Source organism: Populus alba, chromosome 6 (genome assembly GCF_005239225.2).
Source record: "Populus alba chromosome 6, ASM523922v2, whole genome shotgun sequence".
NCBI classification, from domain to species: Eukaryota; Viridiplantae; Streptophyta; class Magnoliopsida; order Malpighiales; family Salicaceae; genus Populus; species Populus alba.
In genome coordinates, this window is record NC_133289.1 from 3,629,864 (window position 1) to 3,641,892 (window position 12,029).

Genomic DNA, 12,029 nt, shown 5'->3' on the forward strand with positions numbered 1-12,029 from the left:
AAGGACTATATTAAGAAGAGTTTTTAACTACTGGGACCAACTAGATAAGAAGAAAAGTAGAGAGTTCACATCAAGCAAAATCTAAGGATCAGAAGGACCAATTCTAAATTAAAAAAAACAATAATTACAGTTAGCAGAGAAGCGAAGTTAGAATCCAATCACAATCCCACTAGCTAGAAGATATGGGCAAAGCCAGCCAAAGAAGGGAAGGACAGCTCTTCGATTCTCTCTTTACACGCAATTTGACTGCTTAAAAAATACAATTTAATTTTTCAAAAGCTGAATACCATAGCCTCCATTTTAGACACCTTTCTTTCTTTCCTCCTTGGCTCCTTCGCCTCGCTTCCTCCTTCGTTCTCTTCCCTCTCTCTCTCTCTCTCTCTCTCACACACACACACCTAAATAGCACGTACCTAGAAACACCCTCTGACATTACCTAAACAAAAACCTCTGTGTCTTTCGATTTTGAACCCGCAGAAACACCCCAGAACATCCCGCGGCACAACAAATATTAAGACAGCTTGTAAACCAACTCGTTATTTTCTCTCTACAAGCACTTGCACTTCTCTGTTCAAAACCGGGTTTTAGTTCAACTCTTTCACAACCCAAAACCCTCTCTCTGTCTCATGAAAGAAAAACCTTTGTAAAAGAAAGGAAGTACATAAGACTCAAGATTTCTTTTTAATATTCTCTTTGTAGTATAATACTGGGGTTTGCTTATAGACTTTGTTAGCTTAAAAAAACTCTTTTCTTTCTCTTGTTTTAGTCGTTGGGTTTTTGATAAAGCCAAAAAAGGTAGAAGCTTTGTATTGCGAATAGTTGGCAATGGTGCAGTACTTTAGGTATCATCAGTTAAAGAAGGGGGAGCATCATCATGCTGGGGAGGATGAGATGCTATCTTTGATGAGTGCAACAAGCTTTGGTTATTTCAAGAGATCAAGGCCTAAGCTTTTTTCTCTTCTCATCCTTTCTCTTCTCTCTTGCTGTCTTATTTTAGGCTCTCACTTGTTTTGCTCTCCCTCCGCCTTTTCTCTCTTGTGTAAGTTCCTTTTTCTCTTTCATGGGCTTTGGTTATTTTTTCTTTCTTCTCTTGGCTTTGTCTTGATGCGTGTCTGTGGTTTTCGCAGATTCTTTTGGTGTAGAGGGTGATGGGGTTGCTGCTAATGTAAATGCAAAAGCTTCTCTGTGCTCTTCGATTTCTAATGGTTAGCACTTTGTACTTTTATGTGCTGTTCTGTTCTTTCCTTCTTCTTCTGTTAATAATTTAACAGTATAAGGTACTAACAGACTGGAAGTTTGTTGCTTTCTGATGTTTAGAGTTTCATTAGGCTACATAGACATGTAACCTAGAAAAGTTAGGCCGTAAAGATGAAACTGAATTTGTTTTCTTTTAGTGATTAGCTCATGAAGATGAGTGAATGATCTAGAAGTAGACACAAAGTTACTGGGTTAAAAATTTCTTTCTTACCTTATATTTGTTTTCTGAGTTCAATAAAATGTTGGTAAAATGAATTGTGATTTACTGTTAATTTCCTCAAATTTTGACGCAATTTTTTGGTGGTAAATTCAGGAACCATGTGCTCTGATCGGAGCAGTATTCGTTCGGATGTCTGTGTTATGAAAGGGGATGTAAGAACAAACTCTGCCTCTTCTTCAATCTTCCTTTACACCTCAAAAAGTACCGATGCTGTGATAAAAAATGTTTCGAGTTTAGTTGATAAAGATGAACTCCAACACGAAAGGGTCAAACCATACACCAGAAAATGGGAAACGAGTGTGATGGACACAATTGATGAGTTAGATCTTATTGTGAAGACAGAAAATTTTAGGAATAACCATCATTGCGATGTCAAGCATGATGTACCGGCAGTGTTCTTTTCGACTGGAGGCTACACTGGTAATGTTTATCATGAATTCAATGATGGGCTTTTGCCTTTGTACATTACATCACAGCATTTCAAGAAGAAGGTTGTGTTTGTAATTCTTGAGTATCATGATTGGTGGATAATGAAGTATGGAGATATTCTTTCACATCTTACGGATTATCCTGCAATTGATTTTAGTGGAGACAAGAGAACTCATTGCTTTCCTGAAGCCATTGTCGGTCTTAGAATCCACGACGAGCTCACAGTGGATCCTTCCCTGATGCAAGGGAATAAAAGCGTTGTTGATTTTCGCAATGTTCTAGACCGAGCATACTTGCCTCGAGTTCAAAGTTTGCTGAAAGAAGAAGAACGGCTAGCTCAAGAAAAGCTAAAACAGAAAGTGCATTCATCATCATCGGAGATCAGAAAGGAAGTGCAAGATGCAACCTTGAAGAGACCTAAGCTGGTCATTTTATCTAGAAATGGCTCTAGAGCTATAACTAATGAGAATTTATTGGTGAAGATGGCTGAAGAAATTGGATTCCGAGTTGAAGTAGTGAGGCCTGAACGAACAACAGAACTAGCCAGGATTTATGGGGCACTTAATTCAAGTGAAGTTATGATCGGTGTCCATGGCGCTGCCATGACTCATTTTCTGTTTATGAGGCCTGGCTCTGTTTTTATCCAAGTCATCCCTCTGGGAACAGAATGGGCAGCCGACGCTTATTACGGGGAACCTGCAAGGAAGCTTGGTTTAAAGTATGTTGGCTACCAAATTCTTCCGAGAGAGAGTTCGTTGTATGACAAATATGATAGGAACGATCCTGTTCTTCGAGATCCCGAAAGTGTGTCCGAAAAGGGATGGCAATACACGAAGTCGATCTATCTTGACAACCAAAATGTGAGGCTAAACCTTGGAAGATTTCATAAGAGGTTACTTCGTGCTTACAGTTACACTATCGCAAAAATGAACCGCAGATCTCATCTCTAATCACAGTGATATTCAGTACTTGTATGAAGTTGGTAAATGGTTCTTTCATTTTCTTTACGTACATCATTGATTGATTCATCTCTGTACATTAGCAGGCACAGAAGGGCAACTAGGCGTATATGTTTGTATAAACTACAGAGTTCTTTAATATGTCCTCGCTACAGAAGGCAGTGAATAAAAATTTAGCTTCTTATGTGTAAATCACGCAATGTTATCAAGTATTTTAGCTGGGCTGATGATATTTTTCATTTCGTTCACTTCGAGTCTCTCCAGATTGGTTATCTCAGCTTCTGCTGCTTCAAGCTTTTAATTTTTTTCCCTTTTCCAATCCTGTTAATTTTGACGTCTGTTGCGTTTGAGTATGCGTTTTTCCTGACCAAAATAAAGCTAAAAATAAATTTGGTATGGAGGATGCTGAACGGCTAAGATTGACACGTATGCGTTTTTCCTGAATGTTGGTCTGTATCGCTATTTACTGATTTAGTCAACGATAACATGTGAACACATGATGTGCATAAGGTGCTCTATTATTGCCTCAGTCTTATCTCGCAAGGAACAACATCCACGCTCACTAAGGGCTGCAGCAGAAACAAGTATCTACTATTCTGCTCTTGACTCTGATTGATACCAATCGAACAGCGTTTAGACTTCTTCAGAAAGAGAAGCAGCATGCCTGGTGCTGGAAAGCGAGCCCTTCTTAAAAATTTTCAACCATAGATATACTAGAACCACACAATAAATGTAAAAGCAAAAATTGAGGGGGGAAAAAAACCAGGCTTTGAGAACAAGCATTTCAATTATGAATCAGGTTACACTTCGTTCTCTCTCTGGCATTTTTTTTGGCATGTACATGTAATCCTGACACTCAGTCTATCAGCAAAACTCTCATTGACATGTAAGTGTGTCTCCCTCCTAACTTGAGATGGCCGTGTGCTTCGAGCCGAAGCATCATTGCTGTCTTCTTCAATTAGCTTGATAGAACAGCCAGCAGTGTCGGTTGCATCTTGGCATTCCTTCTAGAGTTTTGTCAATCAGACGTGTTGACCTAAAGCCATCGTTTTGTCAACTTTGTTGAGGGATGGACTGGAGGGGGCGTCTTGGCATTCCTTCTAGGGTCATCTGCATCAACAAAACGGAACATCACATGAAATGAGGTCCTTCTCTTATTATAGATGATGTTTTTTCTGTATACACTTGGCAGTGAGGTTGAGCAAATAATGCTCGAGTAGGTTTTACACTTGCCAGGTTCAATAGGCTTTCCTCCAAGAGAAGATCTGCGTGATGTTGATGTTTGAACTCCTGTAAGAGATTGCCTTCTTAGTGTCCTGGCATTGGCTGTAAGTGGTGTCTTTAGATCAGTGTCATTGCATATGCCAATGATAGGTGAGAATTCTTCCTTTGAAATCTGCTGATTCCTGTAATTTGAGACAAATGTTACTGCAAAGAAATTTCACTTTCACATTTCAGTGGATAATGCATGACTTGATGAGCTGGTGAATACAACAATCAAGAATTACCTTCCTAAGTCTGGAATCAACTAATCTTATTAATTACTATAATAGAAATATGAATCAAATTTTACAAATGTCTGCACATACACACCTCTTATCGGAGCCGTTAATCAGTTTTCCAATCGTACGAAGGGATTTCCTTATTTGAGATCCTTTTCCATGAGTGCTACGAACAAGATTGGCTGCCTGAGAATCTGTAGAAACACCAACTTCACTCTGCATCAGAATCTTAACCTCATTTCTGGAAATTACTTGCGGTTCTGGTGTTATTGGTAGCTGAAGAGTTGGAATTTGCGTCCTAGTATTATCTGTTTTGACCATTGTCTTCTGATACAAACCAGTAGGACTTCGAGTATTGAGGCGATAAACTTCAACGGTGGAAGTGCCACTAGCAGAATGCCCTAATTTTGACACAGCCTCTGCATTTCTGGAAATTACTTGAGGCTCTGGTGTTATTGGTAGCTGAAGAGTTGGAATTTGCGTCCTACTATTATCTGTTTTGACCATTCTCTTCTGATACAAACTAGTAGGACTTCGAGAATTATTGAGGCGATAAACTTCCACCGAGGAACTGCCACTTGCAGAATGCCCAAATGGTTTTGACACTGCCTCTGCATCCTGAATAAAACCATGTTTCTGCAGTGTTACCGAGTCAAAACGGAGGGGCCTGCTTACATCATCTGCTCCTTTTGCCTGGAAATGCTCTTTCTTGTCATACTTTGGCCCTTCCAAGCTTAATCTTTTGGAACGAGTTGGTACAGAAGGGGTTTTTGATGCCTTTCTATCTTCAGTATTCGTGATTTTCTCAGACTTCATGCTGCTGCCATTCTCAATACTCAGCCTCCGTGCACGTGGAGGAGTTCGCTCAGGCATCACTTTTGGTATCTCACATGGAGATCTTGGGTCCTTCAATTTATTAAACTGCACATTCTTCGCTTCCTTGCTGGCCAATGCTTTCTTGAGGTTCTCAACCTGAAAGTTGTCCGTGTTGAAACTGTTATGTAACCTGATATCCTTGAGTAGAATTTACATCCATTTGATTTGATAACAAAAGAGAATAGAAAAGGAACACGATCAACAATTGCTCTCTAAGCGTGCAATTTCAGTTCGTAAGGAAAAAACAACAAAAGTAAACTATAGTAGCCTCAATTCAAAGAAGAAGAAGAAGAAAATACAACAGCACCAATAAGTGAGGAAAGAAGCCAACAGTATGATGGAATGTTCTACATTTTGGATATACTTGTGAGAAACAACCAACTGATGCAACAAGTATAGACCATAGTGTTTTTGTTGTCAACAAGATAAGAATCCAAAAAACAACACATAGGCGACTTGCTATCCCACCGTTTGCAGGACTTGTAACAGGGAAAATTGGACCAAAAACAGATTCTGAAATCCAGATAAATAAAATTCAGATTTACCTGATCCTTGAGTTGCATAATCTCACCGCTCTCTTTGTTTGCACGAACAGCACCGAGTTCAATAGCTGACACCCTCTGAGCAAATTTCAAAGTACTGATGGTTTCACCAAAAGAATCTCCTTCTGGACTTAAATGGGCAAACATTAACGTTTTAGCGTGCCCCCCTGAAGTAAAAAAACGCCAAGAAAAAAGTAAGTACATGCTAGGAATCAATACCAAATCAGAGAAAACAGTTTAGAGAAGCTGAAATTTTTGAGAAACAAGTGCATTTGTCTTATTTGCACATCACAACCTAAGGAATCTTGTAGGAGAAGAGTGAGTTTGCTGTTTCTGTAAGGGATATGAGAATTCTTTTGAGCCAAGGCTGTGATTACATCTCCTAGACAGGAGAGAGACTTATTAATGTACTGCGCCTCTTTGAGCCTATCTCCCGTAACTTCTGATTTATCCACTCTTTCACTTCCTGCAAGGTCTACCAAATGGAGGCAACTGTGGAGGGTGCTTCCAGATACATCTTTACCATGTACATGAACTGTCAGGATACTGCAGCAACATGTTAAACCACCCTATCAGTAAAATAAAACAGATACTTTCATAGTTTCAGATTTCATCTTAGTTTGTATAAATCTACCAGAAAACTGACCTATGGGAACGACTGCTCCGGTTGTTGAGTGCAGTGGAACTGACAACACGATTCGCTTCACCGAGTTTCATCAGATTAAGAACGTCTGCAGTGGACTTCACAGAATGCATTTTAGCATCCGGAAGGCTTAAGCCATTATCACCGGTACAACTCCGAATCTCTAATTTGTGCATGGTTAAGAATACAAAACTTGTTACATATGCATGGTTACTATGAAACGGTAGTGTAATAACCTTGACTCACCTACTATGAATGCTTAATTTGCACTGTTTTTATGATTTTCAAATAATAATAATAATAATAGCTAAAAGGATATTTGGTAGCTGTTGAATCCTCTGCAAGAAGGTCTCGTACTTGTTCATTGTAAATTTCAACCATTTGAACTTGAATGCAGTAATTTACGATGTCCTTCCTTTCATTAGACATCTGGAAGAGATCACTCAAAGCTAGATAATTAATCCCCATGTCCTTGGTTGACCGGCCTGATGGACCACTCTGTTACCACAAAATATATATATATATCAGCTGGGAGAGTGTTGGTTATTGTGCAGATAGCTAACATGTGAAGAGAAGAATTCTATGTTTCTATTCAAAAGGGAATAGACTAAAGCCAACTAAGATTACCATGGTATATGTTTTTCCCGATCCAGTTTGACCATAAGCGAAAATGCATACATTATAACCATCCATCACAGACCTGATCAGTGGTTGAGTGTCCATAAATACCTCATCTGGAAATCAAGAGGCAATATGCAAAATCATCAGATTCAATACATAAGCTGCACTGGAAAAAAGTTGCTGTTAGATAATAGTACCTTGAGTGGCCGTAGGTCCAAACACCCGGTTAAACTGAAAAACTTTCTTTCCATCCTTTTGGGGCTTAAGTGGATCCGAAATCACTAGCGAACCGTCATCTCCAATATAATCAATAACATTGCTTGTTCTATCACCGAAAGCAGGCCTGATTCTGCAGTAAACTCGGATATTTCCTGTGGGAAATAATAATTGGAACAGATCAGAATATCAGTCGCTCATAATAAAAAATTAACATTTTAAAGATTGTAACAAGATTCGGGAAATAAGTGAAATTCATGTTTTATAACAGCAAGCTAACCTTTCAAATCCTGAACCATGTTGTACAAGTTCCTGTTCTCTTTCAATACCCTATGGTATCCAGGAGCCGCAGTAGACATCTCTTGTACTTGAATTCCTGATCCGTATCAATTACAAGAGCATTTAGCTTGCAATTCTTTTTGTACAAATGTGAATGATATTGATGTGTCTAGAGGAAAAATGATATTTGACATCTAATTTACGAGATTGTCAACAAGCTGAGCTCGTCAGAATATCTCATGGAGCTTCCAAGATATCACAAGTAATAATGGAGTCGAGTCTGAAGAACAGAAATCTAAGACAGATAGCATTAATCGTAGCAGTGAAGATATTTAACTACACACATTGAGAAAGGGATAGTGACACTGTCAAAGTTAATGCATGATTATTCTCGTACAATAAGTTATTTATAAAAGTAATATACCGAGTTCTCTCAAATCTGTCTGCAGTTGTGACTGTAAGCCCTGGAACTCCCTTTTTGTCAACGTCAACAAGGCCTTTATATCCTGGAAAAAAAAAAAAAAACAACGAAAAGAATTCAGAAAAAAGTCTAATCCTCTAAAGTTTAAACAAAATTGTCAGCTTGATAAATGAGACTGAGGCCATTTTGTTTCTTCACATCTATCCTAATTAAACAAACTTTCTAGCCAAATTTTCTTAAGTGATTTTATATCACTTAGTAATAGCCTTTTATATGTCAAAACAAAAAACAATTACTGCTGCACTGCAACCTTTCAATCCACGTAGAGGAGAGGAGAATAACAAATAGTTACTGACCAGAAGTTCTTTTTCTTGCGTTTGAATTAATTGTCTGTGGTTGCAGTTGCCCTTTCTTAAGCAAGCTTGGCAACACTGTAAAACATGAGTCACAGGCACATCAGAATATCTCGTCAGAGACTAATGGTTTGAATCATGAACGAAGAAAAGAGATGTAATTTCATCAGGGTAAGGTAATTGCAAATCCAATTAGAATGTTAACAACCAAGAAAAAATACGTAAACAAAAAAAATATATTTGTAATCAACTTGCACTTATGATATGCTAACAGCAAATTAACTTTTTTATTTTACTGTGAGAATCAACAGATTGAAGATGATCGCAAGACATGTATAGACAGCAACGATGACACTTAAAATCTACAAATTGTATATTCCATGGCCAGAGGAGAAAGAGAAAAAATATTAAAGAAGTTGATGGAACTTTAACACAATTACAGCTTTCTACATGCTTATCTATCGACTACATTTGTAATAAACTATAAAAAAACTCACCTTAGAATCTCCTGGTTCAGACGAATCCTCCCTAGGCTTTATTGATGAATGAGCAGGTAAGCTACCACCTTTAGCTGTTGATTTCAACTGTTTGGAACAGAAGATGTAAAACATGTTCATAATAACTTCATATATGAAAACACAGTTCAATAAAGAAAGATTCGACAGGAAACGTGTAAGCGCTCCTATCTTGTAACCAAAAGATTTCCATTTAAACATGCGATTTGAAATGGTGGCGAGATGATGTTTATATCTTTATAAATAGGTAAAAAAGTCAAATTATTTGGGAGGGTAAATCTAGGTATTTCTAAGGATTTGCACTTTTTGCGCTAGACTAAGCATTCTCATGTAACTCAGATGCTCCTGGCTAACTATTAAACAGTGAATATCCTCAAATCAGGGGTGCTTTTTTACTAGGAAATCTTTTTGTATGCAGGGAGCAACCGTAGAGGATTGTGTTGATTTAAATAAACTAACCTCTGGGAACTTGTTATGAAGCTTATCCCCTAAACAGTTTAACAGGATATCACTGAACAACTTCATTGGATCCTGTAGCATTAGAAAAACATTGATAAGAACAATATGCCCTATATAACAGTAAATTTCATACGCCATATAGATTGATCATTACCATGTTGTTGCCAGTACGGAGGGACATGAGAAAGTTGCTATCCATATTTTCCTTGGTATCAGCCATATGCTCAGCAAGTTTCTTGGCAATTAAATCTGCAAAATCCAATACATCACATCAAATAGGGGAAGGATACACCAAGAAAAAGCAAAAACCATAGTACATGCTATGACTTACAGTTTCTGTTTAGCAGGTGTTTTGTATTTAAGTGATATAACACCATGAGATGTCTTGCTTCATTTATTACAACTACTAAAAAAATTTGAATGTATCCCAGAGATGCCTATCGACTTGTGCAGGGAAAGAGAGAGCTAATACCTTCAATTTTCTTCAATTCTGAACCTGTTGGTGGCTCTTTTTCACAGGCCGCAGACATGTCCAAACGCCTACATGAGTCTGATGAGATGGGTTGAGAATTGTTCCTGATAGCAGAATGAATAACCATAGGAGATCTAGCAGGCTTATAGAATCCATTAGGGTTCATCTGCTTGTACTCATGGTATGATTTAAGCGCTAAGATGCAATCAACCACATTAGTCCCCGACCCTGCCTCCAAAGAATCCTTTCAAGATTAAATCGAAAAACTCATTAGTCAATTGTTGGTGCTGACATTCATAAATAAACACATTTGCAAATACTTATACAATCAGACACATAAATAAAGCCAAATTTACCCTTTCAAGATCAGAAGCTTCGAAGGCAGGCAGCCTCAACTCTTCAACAGCCACCAGAAAATTCTTTACATTCTCAAAATACTGATAGGCTGGTAATGGCTGGGATTCTCGGGTTAATGGTAGTAAAGGTGCGTGAATCTCCACCACCTTGATATAATTTTCAAAGCAAACAATTAAAACACTGAAATCACTAAAAATCTAGACCAGTCTATGGTCAAAACAAAGAAAAAAAAGCATTGTTAAAGAGACTATTTTCACATTTCATTGGGACTTTTAGCCAAATTTTCCTAATAATGATAAATGAATTAGAACTAGCAGTGAAAGTACCTTAGGCACTGCCCCTGGATGAACTTTATTTATAGCATTGCAAAGAACCAAGCCATTTCTCAAGCGAGAAATGAACTCTTTCTCTGATGGATTGTTTGATATGCCTATTGGACCCACGAGATTTTCAAGCCATGAAGCCGCTTGATATCTTCGCCATGCTGCAAAAAAAAAAAAACAATAACATTAAAGATTATCACCATATTCTTCAAAAATTAACTATTGTTAAAATGTTAAAGATTTGATTTTTACTATAATAGAAGTTAGTTTCTAGTCTAAAAATAGAAACTAAAAATCATAAACACTATGTTTTCTCGGAAACCAAACAAAAAAGTAGAAACATGAAAGAGATAGTAAACAATAATCAAACCTGCTTCTTCAGCTTTTCTTGAAGCCAATATACCATATAATCCAGTTCCTGAAGAATCCTCCATTAACACCAGCAAAAAGACCCTTCTTGTTCCTTAAAGAAAACAATCAAAACAAACTACAGTAATTAGAAAACCAAAACCCCACATTTAAAAAACAAAAACCCATTTTACATTCATCGTCAAAACAACAAAAAAAAAAAAACCACAGTAACCAATGAAACAGACATTGATGTTCAAGAAGAACCTACTTGTTTAACTTTTTTAGGTACCTTTCACTGCTTAGAAAGCCTAAAAGAATCCAAGAAGTGAAGAGAGAGAGCGAAGGAGAAATTTAGAGAGAGAGAGGATCAGAGAATGCTATCAAAGTTTGGTTCTTTCTCTCTTGGAAATGAGAAACCAAGCAAAATTTTGCTTCCTTTTGTTTATAGTTTGGTGTGGAGTGAGGTTCGGATCGGAACCTAGGGCTTTCAAATCGTAACGTTAACTGGGGTTCTTTTGAATTCAAATCTGCAGAGGGAACAACGTGCAAGCATTTCGACCGTCGAGTTTGTCAAGAAGGTAATCAAATCAAACGGTTCATCTTGACAGATCTATGGTTCCAAGTCTATATTGTGGAGAGTGAAGTGCACGCTTGATTGGGTATGATAGCGAGGAAACCACACGCCTTGTATGCGCGTGGTATAAAGTGGGATAATTAGCTGCTTTCACTTTTGTAGCAAAAGCTTAGGGATTTGCTACTTTATGCAAAGGTAAAATTGGAGATCTGGCGCTTGATGATGTGATTTGTTTCCTAATTTGCATCATCATTTGAATGATTTCTGTGTTTTATTTTTAGAAATTATTTCAAAATTTAATTCGAAGCTTGGTGACCATGCCGTAAATTCAAAGGTTGTTGAGGATAATGGGAGATATGATGTAAACTTCTATCAGATTTATTTTTTTCAAAATGGAGAAATGAAAGTTCTTTATTTTCCCTCATGAGTTGTTTTTTTTATATCCTGGTGATTATGGAGTAATTTTATGGTGATAAGGAATAATTAGTTGCATGATATCATTTATTTTCTATAATTTATTTTATAAATTAAAAGATAAAGAAGAGAAATAAATTCTATTTTTATCATTTGTTTTTGTAATTTTTTTTTTTTCAAATTGGATCCCAATAAACAGCTAATATAATATCACAATATATTTTTTATACACTATAAGTCATTTTT

The 12,029-nt window shown here is 37.2% G+C and overlaps 2 protein-coding genes across 2 annotated transcripts; one reads left to right on the top strand and one right to left on the bottom strand.

The window, feature by feature from the left end:
• The first annotated feature begins 200 nt into the window (after positions 1 to 200).
• Positions 201 to 3,108, top strand: LOC118053161 (xylan glycosyltransferase MUCI21). Its single transcript, XM_035064325.2, has 3 exons — positions 201 to 1,039; positions 1,128 to 1,205; positions 1,571 to 3,108. The coding sequence occupies exons 1-3, from the start codon at positions 826 to 828 to the stop codon at positions 2,854 to 2,856; spliced, it is 1,578 nt and encodes a 525-aa protein (XP_034920216.1). The 5' UTR covers positions 201 to 825; the 3' UTR covers positions 2,857 to 3,108.
• Positions 3,109 to 3,633: 525 nt separating this feature from the next.
• Positions 3,634 to 11,266, bottom strand: LOC118053159 (kinesin-like protein KIN-14L). The gene is made up of 20 exons (XM_073410089.1): positions 11,064 to 11,266; positions 10,815 to 10,907; positions 10,448 to 10,605; positions 10,121 to 10,267; positions 9,765 to 10,008; positions 9,447 to 9,541; positions 9,293 to 9,364; positions 8,816 to 8,902; positions 8,322 to 8,396; positions 7,969 to 8,050; positions 7,546 to 7,641; positions 7,247 to 7,420; positions 7,056 to 7,162; positions 6,746 to 6,926; positions 6,432 to 6,594; positions 6,081 to 6,331; positions 5,789 to 5,952; positions 4,459 to 5,339; positions 4,099 to 4,271; positions 3,634 to 3,975 (listed from the first exon to the last, which is right to left on the bottom strand). The coding sequence occupies exons 2-20, from the start codon at positions 10,876 to 10,878 to the stop codon at positions 3,902 to 3,904; spliced, it is 3,288 nt and encodes a 1,095-aa protein (XP_073266190.1). The 5' UTR covers positions 10,879 to 10,907; positions 11,064 to 11,266; the 3' UTR covers positions 3,634 to 3,901.
• Positions 11,267 to 12,029: the final 763 nt, after the last annotated feature.